At 36.5% G+C, this 13,762-nt stretch overlaps 1 protein-coding gene across 1 annotated transcript; it reads left to right on the top strand.

The window, feature by feature from the left end:
- The first annotated feature begins 278 nt into the window (after positions 1–278).
- On the top strand, positions 279–11,773 carry LOC110466376 (ATP-binding cassette sub-family B member 10, mitochondrial-like). The gene is made up of 12 exons (XM_021522823.1): positions 279–887; positions 1,852–2,061; positions 2,276–2,478; positions 3,627–3,761; positions 4,088–4,234; positions 4,649–4,784; positions 6,908–7,003; positions 7,402–7,608; positions 8,512–8,772; positions 8,991–9,034; positions 9,529–9,563; positions 10,257–11,773. The coding sequence occupies exons 1-12, from the start codon at positions 437–439 to the stop codon at positions 10,483–10,485; spliced, it is 2,154 nt and encodes a 717-aa protein (XP_021378498.1). The 5' UTR covers positions 279–436; the 3' UTR covers positions 10,486–11,773.
- Positions 11,774–13,762: the final 1,989 nt, after the last annotated feature.

Below are 13,762 nucleotides of genomic sequence, written 5' to 3'. Positions count from 1 at the left end.
TCGCCGGCGACCAGGTAGCTCAATTAGTATATATTTTATCTCGAGTTTGGCAGAGGGTCCCGGGTTCAAACGCCGGTCTGGCCGTGTATTTTCTCTTTCTCCTGTTACAATTGCTATCGTTTCAAGTCGATAGAGGGAGGGTATTCACGATGTGCACGCTTCGAGTTAAATCAAACATGTTAATTGTTTTTTCATACTGCAAGATAGATCCGTGTAGAACCATATCCGGATATATGAGTCCGTCTTTTTTGGAGGTTGGCTCCAGATGTTAGGCGTTATGTAAGCAATGGCGGCGCCCTGCGAACAAGTGTCACGTTGGAGTGCGCCCAGTGGAAATGTGTTTGGGGTGTATATATAGAAATACAGGTTTGCAGCATCATGGAAATTTCAATTATCTAGTACTGACATACATTTTTGATGCTTTGATACTTCCAAAATGAATTGCCAGATGAGAAATGTTTTGAAAAATTGCATCAGTCGCCCATATGTCCGTTCCTGGGACCGGGCTATGGTATACACACAAGTCACTAGAACGAGATGTGGGCAGTGTAGTCTGTTTGCATCTCTACCTTCAAAGGTTAGAGGCTTCCATACAGCGATTTCACAGAGACTGCAGCATAATTTCAGTGTGCGTGTGCAAACGACTCGAATACCTACCCAGCAACCCACCCGAACCATACACCGTGCTGTTATTTCCAACTCAAGTACACGATTTATGCAGTGTAGGGATCTACTAAGTAAGCATGGAATAAATAAATGCCAGGCTAATCGTGTAAGAGTTTATTGTTCCAAGGCTGGAAATGTAAAGAAAGGAATAAAGATCCCACCGACATCTGAGTTCAGAAGACTTCTCTCTCTTGCCACACCTGAGAGATGGAGACTAGCAGGTTTGTTACACTTTCTAAATGGAGACTGACAGGTTGCCACACTTCTGAAAGTGTAAAAAGTTGGGGAATGTCAAACCTGTTAAATGGTGCCCCTCCCCCCCTTTTTTTACACTACTTAAACATTGATTAATAATCTTTAAAATCCTGAATATATTTGTAGAGTTCAGGGCCGTCACTCACATTAAATTAATTTAAATTGACATATTGGTAACTTTGCCATTCAGATTTGTTCTTACTTTAATTCTCAACCAAATGACATTTTTATATTTGGCTGTAAATCAAGATAATTTCAATAAGATTCATTTGGACCATGCATGAACAGTCAAGGTGAACAGGGCGTTCAATTTATCAAATTTTAAGTATGAGATTTAACTGGATTTAATATGGATATACTTTATTGTAAATGACTGATATATTCTGTATACAGATATAGTTCATAAATGGTTAAAAAAATCACATTCATTAACAATAATATTAACATTGTCATAGCTTCCTTTAATTAGTTGCTGGTTATTTCCTTTTCACCAATACATGTGGGTATACAATGCTCTATTATGCCAAGCTCTTTGTAAGAATCTACCACACATTTCTGAAGTTGAATTATTTAGACAAATGTAAACATTTTCAAACTCTAGGTCATTTACCATGTTTTATATATGTATACGTATGAATTGATATGATTTTTAACTCTTTTTTTTTTTTGAATGGAGGCATATCTGCCTCTATGTTCAGATTATAGTCCATATTTAATCTCCATATCCAAACAGTGAATCTGAGTACAAAGAAGATTGGATTTTTAAGATGTTCCATAATGCATTTCGTAACAATTGTTTCCAACAATATACCTTACTGCTAAGTAAGTTAACCTGATGTAGGTATTAAAACAAGAACCTTGGGCATTAAAATTTGGAACAAATATTCTGCTATGTGTAATTGCAATACAACTAATGTTATTCTATTCCAGCTTCCCTTGGTTTACTAGTGGTGTCCAGTGCAGTAACGATGTCAGTACCATTCTGTATAGGGAAGGTGATTGACATTATCTACACAGAGTTGGTCAATCAGGGTGACAAGATGAAGGAGAGGCTACAACAAATATGCAGCATTCTTGTTGTCATTTTTATTATAGGGGGCCTTGCCAACTTTGGTAGAGTCTATCTAATGAACTTAACAGGTAGGTAACAAACTTCATAGTAATTGATATCAAGATGACCTTACTATTTATCATTGATCAGACATAAAATTCATGGCATATTTGGTTAAATATAATAGATGATCCTTGTTTCGAAATTGAAAAAAAAAGAATAAAAAAATCATTAATTCTGTATTAGGAGACTGGATTTTTTTTTTTTTTAGTTTTTACTTGTAGTGTTTTTTTCTATTTTTAGGTAACAACATTGTTCGGCGCCTGCGATCACAACTATTTTCTTCCATCATGAGACAGGAAATTGGCTTCTTTGACAAAAACAAAACTGGTGAACTCATCAACAGATTGTCCACGGACTCATCTTTAGTGGGGAGCTCAGTTACAACAAATATCTCTGATGGCCTTCGGTCAGTTGCTCAAGCTGTTGGAGGGGTCAGCATGATGGTAAGGGTCTAGTGTGGCCAATTGTGAGGATCAAGATCAAATCAAAGTCAAATATATTTGGTTTTTAAATTTAATGAGTCTTAAATGTCCATGAACACAATTCAAAGGTCATCAGGGTCAAATGGTAAACTATGGATTAACATTAAATATTTAATGCCAAGACAGAAAGGGAATTAATGGATGCATGAGATCAGATTTGGTCTGCAATGCCTCCTTAGCTGAGGACACAAAAGAAATCAAAATATTCCATATACATGTATTACCTTACAGTGATACAATATAAAATTAAACTTAATAATTAAAACTGCTTGTATTTATGTGTGCTGGAAGCAGGGTATGTTGGTGTATTTGTCTTCTTGCAATAGTGCCTATCTTATGCCGTCTTAATAGTGCTACCTCACTGAAATACCAAGTCTCAAGGACAAAGGTCAAATAAGTGCATGATTTTCGGTAACATCTACTCTGTACCTTAACTTTCAAACCATGTAAGATATCTTGATGAATCTTGCAGTATAACTGCATCACCTCAGACGATGTGCAGTGCAATGTCACTGTGACCTTGACCTCAAGGTCAAAGGTTAAATAAATGCAAAGTTTTCAGGAACATTTAGTCCGGCCAAAATTATATGATGGTACTGTGAATTTGAATAGTTGAATACTGTCAAGCTTAATTACAATGAACAGAGAAATCATGAACCTCATGACCCAATTATATTATTTAACTCCCTTTATTGATTCTTTTCTGTGTTCTTTGACTTTGATGTATCAAATACCCTGTAATGACTGTCCATGGCCCCGGGCAATGCTCCAACAGACAGGAATTTGTATATAACACTAAATGATATACCCATGTTTTATTAAATATTCCCCTCTGTCCTATGTCTGATCCTGTATTACAAAACAACATGAATTTATACTTTTCTGGTGATCAGACCATGCTTGGTATCAAACATATCTTACAATTGGAGTTCTTTAATGAATATGTTGGGTATATAATGTAAGATTATGTTCCTCGCAAGTCAACCCTTCCCACCCCAGAATTATCATATGTGAAATGCAAATAAAAGTTTTGTAAAATAATGATAAATATGCATTGAGATTAACTATCAAGTTGGATACATGTGGTAACTCTTTGTGAACCGTTTCAGTGCTACGTTTCACCCAAACTGGCAGGGATAGCCCTCTGTATTGTACCACCCATTGTTCTGATGTCTCGGTTTTATGGTCGGTACGTGAAAAATATTACCAAACAGGTGCAAGACTCGCTGGCCTCGGCAACACAGGTAACCTCCTAACCACATGTCAGATTTAAAGTGACTCAATCAGTGTCGCCATATAAAGTGTATGTAAATCAAATATTTTCAAGTGATTAGATCATAGATAACAAAAAATAAAAAAAGCATTTTACAATCTCCTAATATATTGTTTTTGTTCAGTAAATTAAATTAATACATATTTTAGCTCACCTCCCACAACAAAGGCAACAAGAGTGACTGATAAAACTTGATAAAACTTGTTATATAGTTATTATAAAATAAAGGTTACATATAGGGTACATGTATTTGGATATATTGAAATACCAGCTGACAATATAAATACCATACTTCAGGTTGCGGAGGAGAGGATAAGCAGTATTAGGACAGTCCGATCATTTGCACAGGAAAAGAGAGAAGTTGCAGCTTATGATGAGAAAATTGACCATATTCTGATGCTGTCATACAAGGAAGCCCTGGCTCGAGGCATTTTCTGGGGATCGGTCAGTAGCTATCAGGGTCCTGGTGTTAAAAATCTGATGTATCCATAATTTAAAAGAAATAATTAATTTGCTTTTAAATAGCTGTGTTTGAATAAAAGTGAAATGGAAAACACTACTTTGAAATTCAAACTTATTATGAAAAGAAACACAAAAATAATTGTAAAATTTGATTTGAAAAGTTTCATTTTAAAAACTTTAGAAAATTAATTAATCAGGCTTTGGATATCTACAAGATAGAGTCTTATGTTCTTCTGTTTTTAAACATCTTTATACTCTCCAGAGTATTAAAATATAGATATATTTATATTCCTCTAATGAATCAATGAAGATGTTTTTTCTTTCCATTATAAGACTTCAGATTTATCCCTGATCGAATAATTCTTCAGACTTAATGTTTGATATGTTACTTTACAGACAGGGTTCTCTGGTAACATGATCATATTGTCTGTGTTCTACTCTGGGGGACTGATGATGACTGAGTCACAGATCTCCGTGGGGGATCTGTCGGCCTTCCTGTTGTATGCTGCTTATGTGGGCGTCTCTATAGGAGGTATGTGGACAACCAGGTTTATTAATGTTTTATAGTAAGTGATTTTCTTTATGTCACCCACTATTCATTTAGTGATGATTGACAGGATGAATATTGGATGCGTAACATTCATGCTGGTTTCGTAATTCCAAAGGATTATGATCCTGCCTTTGTTATTAAATATTTCTCCGGATTGGTATAGATATTGTTGTATTTCACCTGTTTTGATAAAAAAAAAGATGGAATGATCAGACATGCATAATTGTTACTTTGTGTTTATGAGAAATGTCACAAAACATAGATGATATTATAATTTTTATCCCGCGCTTTCACCGAAACGGGGGATATTAATTTGGGTCCATCTGTCTGTCTGTCTGTCGGCCAAGTTCGATGGCCACTTTCAGCACAACCCATTTGGTGGAGTTATGGCCCCTTGAATAATGAAAAACGTCATTATCTGCCGCACTTCGTTTCCGTGCAATAACTACAACAAATATTAACACATTTTCTTCAAACTTGGTCACAGGGTTAAATGCCTTAAGGGCTCGGCCAAGTTCTATGGCCTCTTTCAGCAGACCCTATTTGGCAGAGTTATGGCCCCTTGAATAATGAAAAAACATCATTATCTGCCGCGCTACGTTTCCGTGCAATAACTACAACAAATGTAAACTGATTTTCTTCAAACTTGGTCACAGGGTTAAATGCCTTAAGGGCTCGGCCAAGTTTGATGACCACTTTCAGCGGACCCCATTTGACGGATTTATGGCCCATTAAATACGAAAAAACGTAATTATCTGAATGGTTTTGTTTCTGTGCAAAAGCTACAACAAATGTTAATCGATTTTTTTCAAACTTGGTTCGATTTTTATGAAAATTGATATATAGGGATATTAGGGGATTGCGAATTCAACCACATGGGTTTCGTTGCCATAGCAACCACAGGGAGGCCCCTGAGGGGTCAAAATTTAGATATTGTTCGATTTTGATGAAAATTTATATATAGGGATATTAGGGGACTGCGAATAAAACAGCTTTAGTTTCGTTACCATAGCAACCATATAGCAACTACACGAAGGCTTCTGATTGGTGGAAATTCAGATATTGTTAGATTTTGATGAAAATTGGTATATAGGGGTACAAGGGGACTGCGAATAAAACCGCATAAGTTTCGTTTCCATAGCAACCACACAAAGGCTTCTGATTGGTCGCAATTTAGATATTGTTTGATTTCGATGAAAATTGGTATATAGGGGTATTAGGGGACTGCAAATTTAATCGCATACATTTTGTTGCCATAGCAACTACACAGAAGATTCTGATTGGTTGCAATTTAGAATTTGTTCAATTTCACTCAAATTTAGTATGTACATTGTAGGTGTACTATGGCAATGCGACCCTTTGCTGATGCATCTTTGCAACTATGGGGGCAGTTTGGGGGACATCTGTAATGGTCCCCCATTACAATTAGTACTTGTTGCTGTAGAAATTGTTCAGATGTTTCAACCAAATTCCTTATGCACACCCAACTCATGCTAAGTTTGCCAACTGATGTGATTTGTGCATATTTACAGATACTCAATGAGGTATAGGGCTTTTTTTTCTTCTTCAAATTTCAAGCTATATATTATGTCTCAACAGCACGATACTCACATGTTTAAACCTAACCTCAATAATGTTAACCTACAATATGTCCTGCAAGCGGGGGATATCAATTCCACGAATTTGCTTGTTTATAATGCTTTGTTGATCATCTGTGTGCAAACATTTCCAATCAGTTGGTATGATGAATGATTCATGATCATTATGTGAAGGGGCAGAGTGCACTGATATAACAATACATAGAAAGGAGTTCACTGGGTGATATCAATAGAAAGTGTAAACATTTTATTTAGAGATTGCAGTTTTAAGTCACAGTTTCCTTTTTAAAATGCACAAAAATCCATACGTTTGATTTGTTATGTACCACATGACCCCGTATGAGGTCTCTGTGTTGATACAGGGACACAGACATTGAGCAGTAAGTGATTGTTTTCTTTGGCACCGTACCATAAATAATCTTGTTTACTACTCAAAGTATATGCCTGTGGTTTATTTGCTGTTACAAATTAATCTGTTAATATTAAATGATTTTTTGTGTCATGTAGGAATGACAACTTTCTACTCGGAGATGATGCGCGGCCTAGGTGCCAGTTCTCGTCTGTGGTACCTCATGGACAGGACGCCAACCATTCCTGTGTCAGGTGGGTCAAACGGAAATTTGTGCTTAATTGATGTTTAATCAATATGGAGATTGATGGTTTATCAACCTCAGGCAATTAATTGGGGTTAGTAGCAACCCGGGACTGATGCAGTCGGTGTGAATCTAAACCTTGGGTGATCATACCTGTATGAACAAATGTTCAATGCTGCTTGTGATACTGTTACTACAGAGACAAAGATATAAAAAAATGGAAAATTCACTTCATAGCCATTTCTCATAAATAGTTGTGTTATAACAAAGAGAAATCAACTGTGAATATAATGCACGTTACATTAAGTAAAATTAGCTGTGATTTTGTATTGTGATGTTTGAATAATAATACAAGAATAGTGTTAGCCTATGTTAGGAATTTTGATGTAATGAATGCTATTGCTGTAGGTGGAGTTATACCTACCTCAGAAGTTGTGGGAAACTTAAGCTTCAACAACATAACCTTCAGCTACCCAGCAAGGTCAGATATGCAGATATTCTCCGACCTCAGTCTGTTGGTACCTGCGGGATCAGTAACAGCAGTTGTAGGCGCTAGTGGGTCTGGCAAGTCTACTCTGGGGACACTTCTACTCAGGTTCTACGACCCTACTAAAGGTAAGTATATGTAAAGCAAGGATAAAGGTCTGATGAGTCTAATCTCAGGATGCTCATACATTGGTATTACAATCCTCATCAAGAAAAATACATGTAAAGCATGAACAAGTGTCTAGTATGTCTACTCTGGGGATACTTCTACTCAGGTTCTACGACCCTACTAAAGGTTAGTATATGTAAAGCAAGGATAAAGGTCTGATGAGTCTAATCTCAGGATGCTCATACATTGGTATTACAATCCTCATCAAGAAAAATACATGTAAAGCATGAACAAGTGTCTGGTATCTCTACTCTAGGGACGTTTCTACTCAGGTTCTAGGACCCTTTATGAGATATTTAAATTCAATTCAAGAACATGGGGAATAGACTGGGTTTGTTAACTTTCAAGGCTTTTATATTCAGGCAGAAAAGTCCCATTCTGGTCTCTCATACTCAGTTTCTGTGACCTAAAACGAGGTATTGATAGAAGGAAACAGAGGTCTGGTAGCAGAGAGTTCCATTTTAAAAAGATACTCATAGACAAAGTGATACCTCTGGTTCTATAACTTCAGATTTTAAAAGAAGTTAGGGTTCAGGCACACCAATAAATATCTAGGGGTATATATCTTTTTATAATAGATATACTGGGTAGCACATGTACATATATATTGAAACATTAGAACATTGACTATTACAGAATATGTGTTACTAAAAATTATATTCATGTACCTCAAAGTTAAGTTAGTTACTTTGATATATGGTCATTTGTCTTGCACAGAATTTCTTTCCTTCTCTTGGCTTTGAATATTCTAATTATATATATAGATAAATAAGTATAATTTACTCTTTTTATTTACATATCTTGACCTGTATATCTACATGTATAGCAGTAGTGATTGTTACCAGTGCTGTAATTGTTTACAGGAAGTGTTGTGTTAGACCAGGAGAACATCCGCGACCTTGACCCCATGTGGCTGAGGACACAGATAGGAAGTGTGAGCCAAGAACCTGTCCTCTTCTCTTGCTCTGTGGCAGAAAATATTGCCTATGGAGCTCAAGATCCAACCAAGGTCACTGCTGAAGAAGTTGAGGAGGCAGCTAAGAAAGCTAATGCCTATCACTTCATACAGACATTCCCAGAAGGATTCAACACCATGGTCGGGGAGAGAGGTCTTATGTTGTCAGGTAAATACACTTTTATAACAGGAAACATTTCTGGTTACTTGTTTTATGGCCTTCATGCTTAAAAACCATTTTGTAGATAAAAAAAATTGCAATAAGGCACTATTTGCGTCATTGAGATGCAGACTTGAATGATAATTCACAACAGCGTAACTAATAATTTATGTCATACAGTTACATATTTTTTTTTATATAAATCTATGATATTTTTTTGTTCAAAGGTGGGCAGAGACAGCGGGTAGCCATAGCCAGAGCTATCCTTAAGGTAACAAAGTTTTCTCTGACAGTAGTGTAACTTGTATAATTGTTATGTTGTAGGGTAGGTGTTAAGGGAGGCGGGTGTTGGTAGACTTATATGAATACCTGTGTTGGTAGACTTATATGAATACCTGTGTTGGTAGACCACTTTTGATGCCCCCAATGGTATATAAACTGAACCTGTATTAGGAGACCACTATTTGGACTTTGCAAGGGTGGTCTCTTAATTCAGGTTTGATTGTAATACGGTACTCAAATAAACAATGGTTAACTTACAGCCCATAAGGATGGGATTCTGTTGTGTAGTGTCATTCAGTGGAATAAATTGCTTTATAATATTATACTTTTGGTATGCTACATATCTGTATCATACTGTTTGTAGGGTATGATCTGTTTTAATGCATAAGAACCAGAAATGCATCTGCTGGAAACCATCTTCTAAGACATTTATGTAATTGAGAACAAAGAAAGAGAAATTAAATTTGTTTTTGTATTCCACAGGATCCCAAGATTCTCCTTCTAGATGAAGCTACCAGGTAGGACCATCTGTTATGATAGGTTTAATGAATTAGAAAAAAAATGGTAATCAGAGGGAATGAAAAAGAGCCTTAAGCTTATGTAACTTGTAAGCCCTTTAAAATAACCTAGTATTAGAAGAAAAAAGGTTTGATACAAATTCGTGTAACTTGTGATCTCCAATTAATTATTTTGAAGAAACGTGTGTTAATATTTCAAATAATAGATATCTATGAATTGTTTTTCTATGTAATCATAAAGGAGTTTGGAACATTTTGTTCTTTTATTAATTACTGTTAGATTAATTGGATTAAAGTGATTCTTTGTCTACACTATACAAAAGTTTAATAAAAGGCTTCAGATGACTAAGAATTTTGTATACTATCATGAATAAATATGTACATTATATGTTATAAAGTTAAATGTACATGTATAATACCAATGGACACAAAGTGTGCTTCATTATACGCAGAAAAGTCAAAGTTTTACTTTATGCACAAACAATGTACATATCAAATGTCACAACATTTCATGACCTTCTGGTACCTTTGTCATAGCTTGACAATTGGTCTTGAAATGTCGTGACACATTTAATACATACATTGTTTGTTAATAAAGTAAAACTTTGGTTTTACATAATACCAAACTGATGAATCTTATTTAAGATACAAAGTCGTGAAGTTTTCGGACATGGCTTTTTCTGTGTATTGCAGTGCCCTAGATGCGGAGAGTGAGTACCTGGTACAAGAGGCACTAGAGCGGGTTATGGTTGGGCGAACCGTCATCACCATAGCTCATCGTCTGTCAACAATTATGAAAGCCGACCAGATTGCCGTCCTGGACAAGGGAGCTATCGCTGAAGTGGGAAGCTACCGACAGCTGATGGGTCTCAACAATGGCATGTTTAGGAAACTGGTGGAACGCCAAACCATAACATCATGACGGGGAACTAGTGAAACGTTAAACCATAACATTGAGACAGGAAACTGATGGAACCCTCAACCGTAACATCATGACAATGTCAAAGGAAACTGATGGAGTTGCATAACCATAATAGATTGTCAGGAAATCAGTGAAAATAGCTAGTACTTACAATAAGATGATATGAACTGTCCAGTCTTCAGTAAATGTGATGTGATATCGTTTTATGAATTTATGTATCAAGAAAAATGTGCAGTGGCTCTGTAAGAGGGGAAAATAACATTCACATTTTACATGTACTACAATGGTACATCTTGTCATTGCAACAGAAACTGTAAACTTACATCTAGCATTTGCCAATGTCAAACCCCATTTTATTTATTTACTGGCTTGCTGCTAGTATTCTTATTAAGCGTCATTCCTCATACAGTAAAAACAGGATATGTGCTACCTTACAAATACAGGCTTTCTCCATTTGTTTATAAATCAGAACCGCTTTATAGATATCATACAGGCTTTCTCCCTTCGTTTATAAATCGGAACCGCTTTATAGATATCATACAGGCTTTCTCCCTTTGTTTGTAACTCAGAACCGCTTTATAGATATCATACAGGCTTTCTCCCTTTGTTTGTAACTCAGAACCGCTTTATAGATATTAATGCATTCAGTCTTGTTTACCTTTCAAATGTGCAGCCAAATACTCCAAAGTCGAAATTATTATTCATCAGAGATATTTTAGATAATATAATATTGTGGAACACTTGGAGGAATATGCATGTCTGTGAGTTAGGTAGCATTATCCTTACACTGGACTTGGTGACTCTTATAACTTGGTCATTCTAGCAAAATGTTAAGGATCCCCATACCTTTACCATCAAAATATAAACTATTTGTTGGTGAAAAAAAGTCTAGCATGACTATACAGCAGTTTTGATGAAACATTTCTGCTAAGAAAACCAGTCCTTGCAGATGTTTATGCCAAAATGAATAGAGACGAAATAAACCATAAAGAATCCCCAGCAATGTTTCGAGTGTTCAGGTCTGAAGGTCGGACCAGAATTCAAAGCCTGTAATCCAATCATTATACTGTCATTCTAACCAACTAAACATGGTGAATGCATGGACAATTGCTGGTGAATTCTTCTAGTGTTTTGCCTGCAGTGGATTAGGGATTCCAACTCATTCACCCCTGAAGACACATTTGGACTCTTCTAGTTCAAATGTTGGAAAAGGTAATTATGAAATTTTAGGGGTGAATGATTTAACTATTATTAGCTCACCTGGCACAAAGTGCCAAGTGAGCTTATGCCGTGGCGCGGCGTCCGTCGGCCGGCCGGCCAGCTAAACGACTTCTTCTTAATAACCGAAAGGCCTAGGGTGTTGATATTTGGCCAGAAGCAAACTTGGATGAAGGGCTACAAAGTTTGTTAAAATTTATCACCTTCACCTATTTTCAAGGTCACAGGGGTCAAATATATCAAAAACTTTAACATCTTCTTCTCAATAACCAAATTGCCCAGGGAGATGATATTTGGCCAGTAGCATGCTTTGGTTAAGGGCTACCAAGTTCGGTTAAATGAATGACCTTCACCCATATTCAAGGTCACAGGGGTCAAATATGTTAAAAACTTTAAACAACTTCTTCTGAATAACCAAAATGCCCAGGGTGATGATATTTGGCCAGTAGCAAGCTGAGATGAAGGGCTACAAAGTTTGTTCAAATGCATGACCTTCACCTATATTCAAGGTCACAGGGATCAAATATGTGAAACATTGAACAACTTCTTCTGAATAACCAAAACGCAAAGGGTGATGATATTTGGCCAGTAGCATGCTGAGTTGAAGGGCTACAAAGTTTGTTCAAATGAATGACCTTCACCCATATTCAAGGTCACAGGGGTCAAATATGTTAAAAAATTTAAACAACTTCTTCTCAATAACCAAAATGCCCAGGGTGATGATATTTGGCCAGTAGCATGCTGGGATAAAGGGCTATCAAGTTTGTTCAAATGAATGACCTTTACCTATATTCAAGGTCACAGGGGTCAAATATGTGAAAACATTAAACAACTTCTTCTGAATAACCAAAATGCCCAGGGTGATGTTATTTGGCCAGTAGCATGCTGGGGTAAAGGGCTATCAAGTTTGTTCAAATGAATGATCTTCACCTATAATCAAGGTCACAGGGGTCAAATATGTGAAAAACATTAAACAACTTCTTCTGAATAATTAAAATGCCCAGGGTGATATTTAGTCAGCAGCATACTAGGATCAAGGGCTACCATAAAATCTTTAAACGACCTCTTCTGAATAACCATGGTTCCCAGGATGTTGATACTTTGCAAGTTGCATCCTGTGATGAAAGTCTATAAAATTTGTTCAACATAATGACTTAATTTGCCTGTAGCTTTATTTTAGATCACTTTTAAGGTTACAAGTGTGAGATTTATACCAGGTGAGCAATGCAGGCCCATTGGGCCTCTTGTTATTTAGTAGGGCTACATTCGCGTTACCGGTTGAAACGGTACGTGTGGCGCAGAAATTTTCCACGATAAACGAACACACTTGGACCGTTCTATAAGCAGAGCTAAAAATGCACAGTTTCGGAGGATAAAAAAACAATGTATCAAGAATATTATGCCCTTCTCTCACGCGTCCACTAAATTACATAACGTATCTTAAAAACTACATGTGGCTTGACATTGTTTGAGAAAGAAATAACCCAAACTAGCAATATTCAGCAGTTTAGTTTCGGCCAGGTACGTCTGGACCCCTCAATCTACACGTACCAAATTTTCCTGAGGTCAGCCTCGGTCCAAATCTGTACCTGTCGTTTTCTTTACAGGTTCAACCGGTTCAACCGTTTCAACCGGTAACGCGAATGTACCCTAGGATAGTGATCAGTACACGCCTATATCGGATATCTCAGTATGTTTGGTACTGTGGAAATATTTTAGACCAGGGTTGGTGATGGGAAGAACATTTTAGTCCCAGAATATTGTTTAGTTGTTGTTTTTTCTCGTTTCTTTATGACAATGAAAGAGCTCCCTTTAAAGATAAATGTTCTGTATTGCACCTTAACTTTGCAGGGTAAAACTTTAAGCAGTGTTACAACTGGGCGAACCCTGCAGTGCTTTTATTTCATGCTGCATCACTTATTTGCTGAAAATTTTACCTGTGGGATTGACAACGGCAGATTCTTTAAGTGGGATAAAAATAACTGAATGAGTCTGGAATGCTCATGTTTAAAGGAACGGTTTACAGTTAGTCACATAGAAAGTATATTTGTTTTTGTGG

The sequence above is a fragment of the Mizuhopecten yessoensis genome, unplaced genomic scaffold (genome assembly GCF_002113885.1).
Source record: "Mizuhopecten yessoensis strain PY_sf001 unplaced genomic scaffold, ASM211388v2 scaffold11131, whole genome shotgun sequence".
In the NCBI taxonomy this organism is placed as follows: domain Eukaryota; kingdom Metazoa; phylum Mollusca; class Bivalvia; order Pectinida; family Pectinidae; genus Mizuhopecten; species Mizuhopecten yessoensis.
This window is presented reverse-complemented; position numbering and strand designations above follow the sequence as displayed.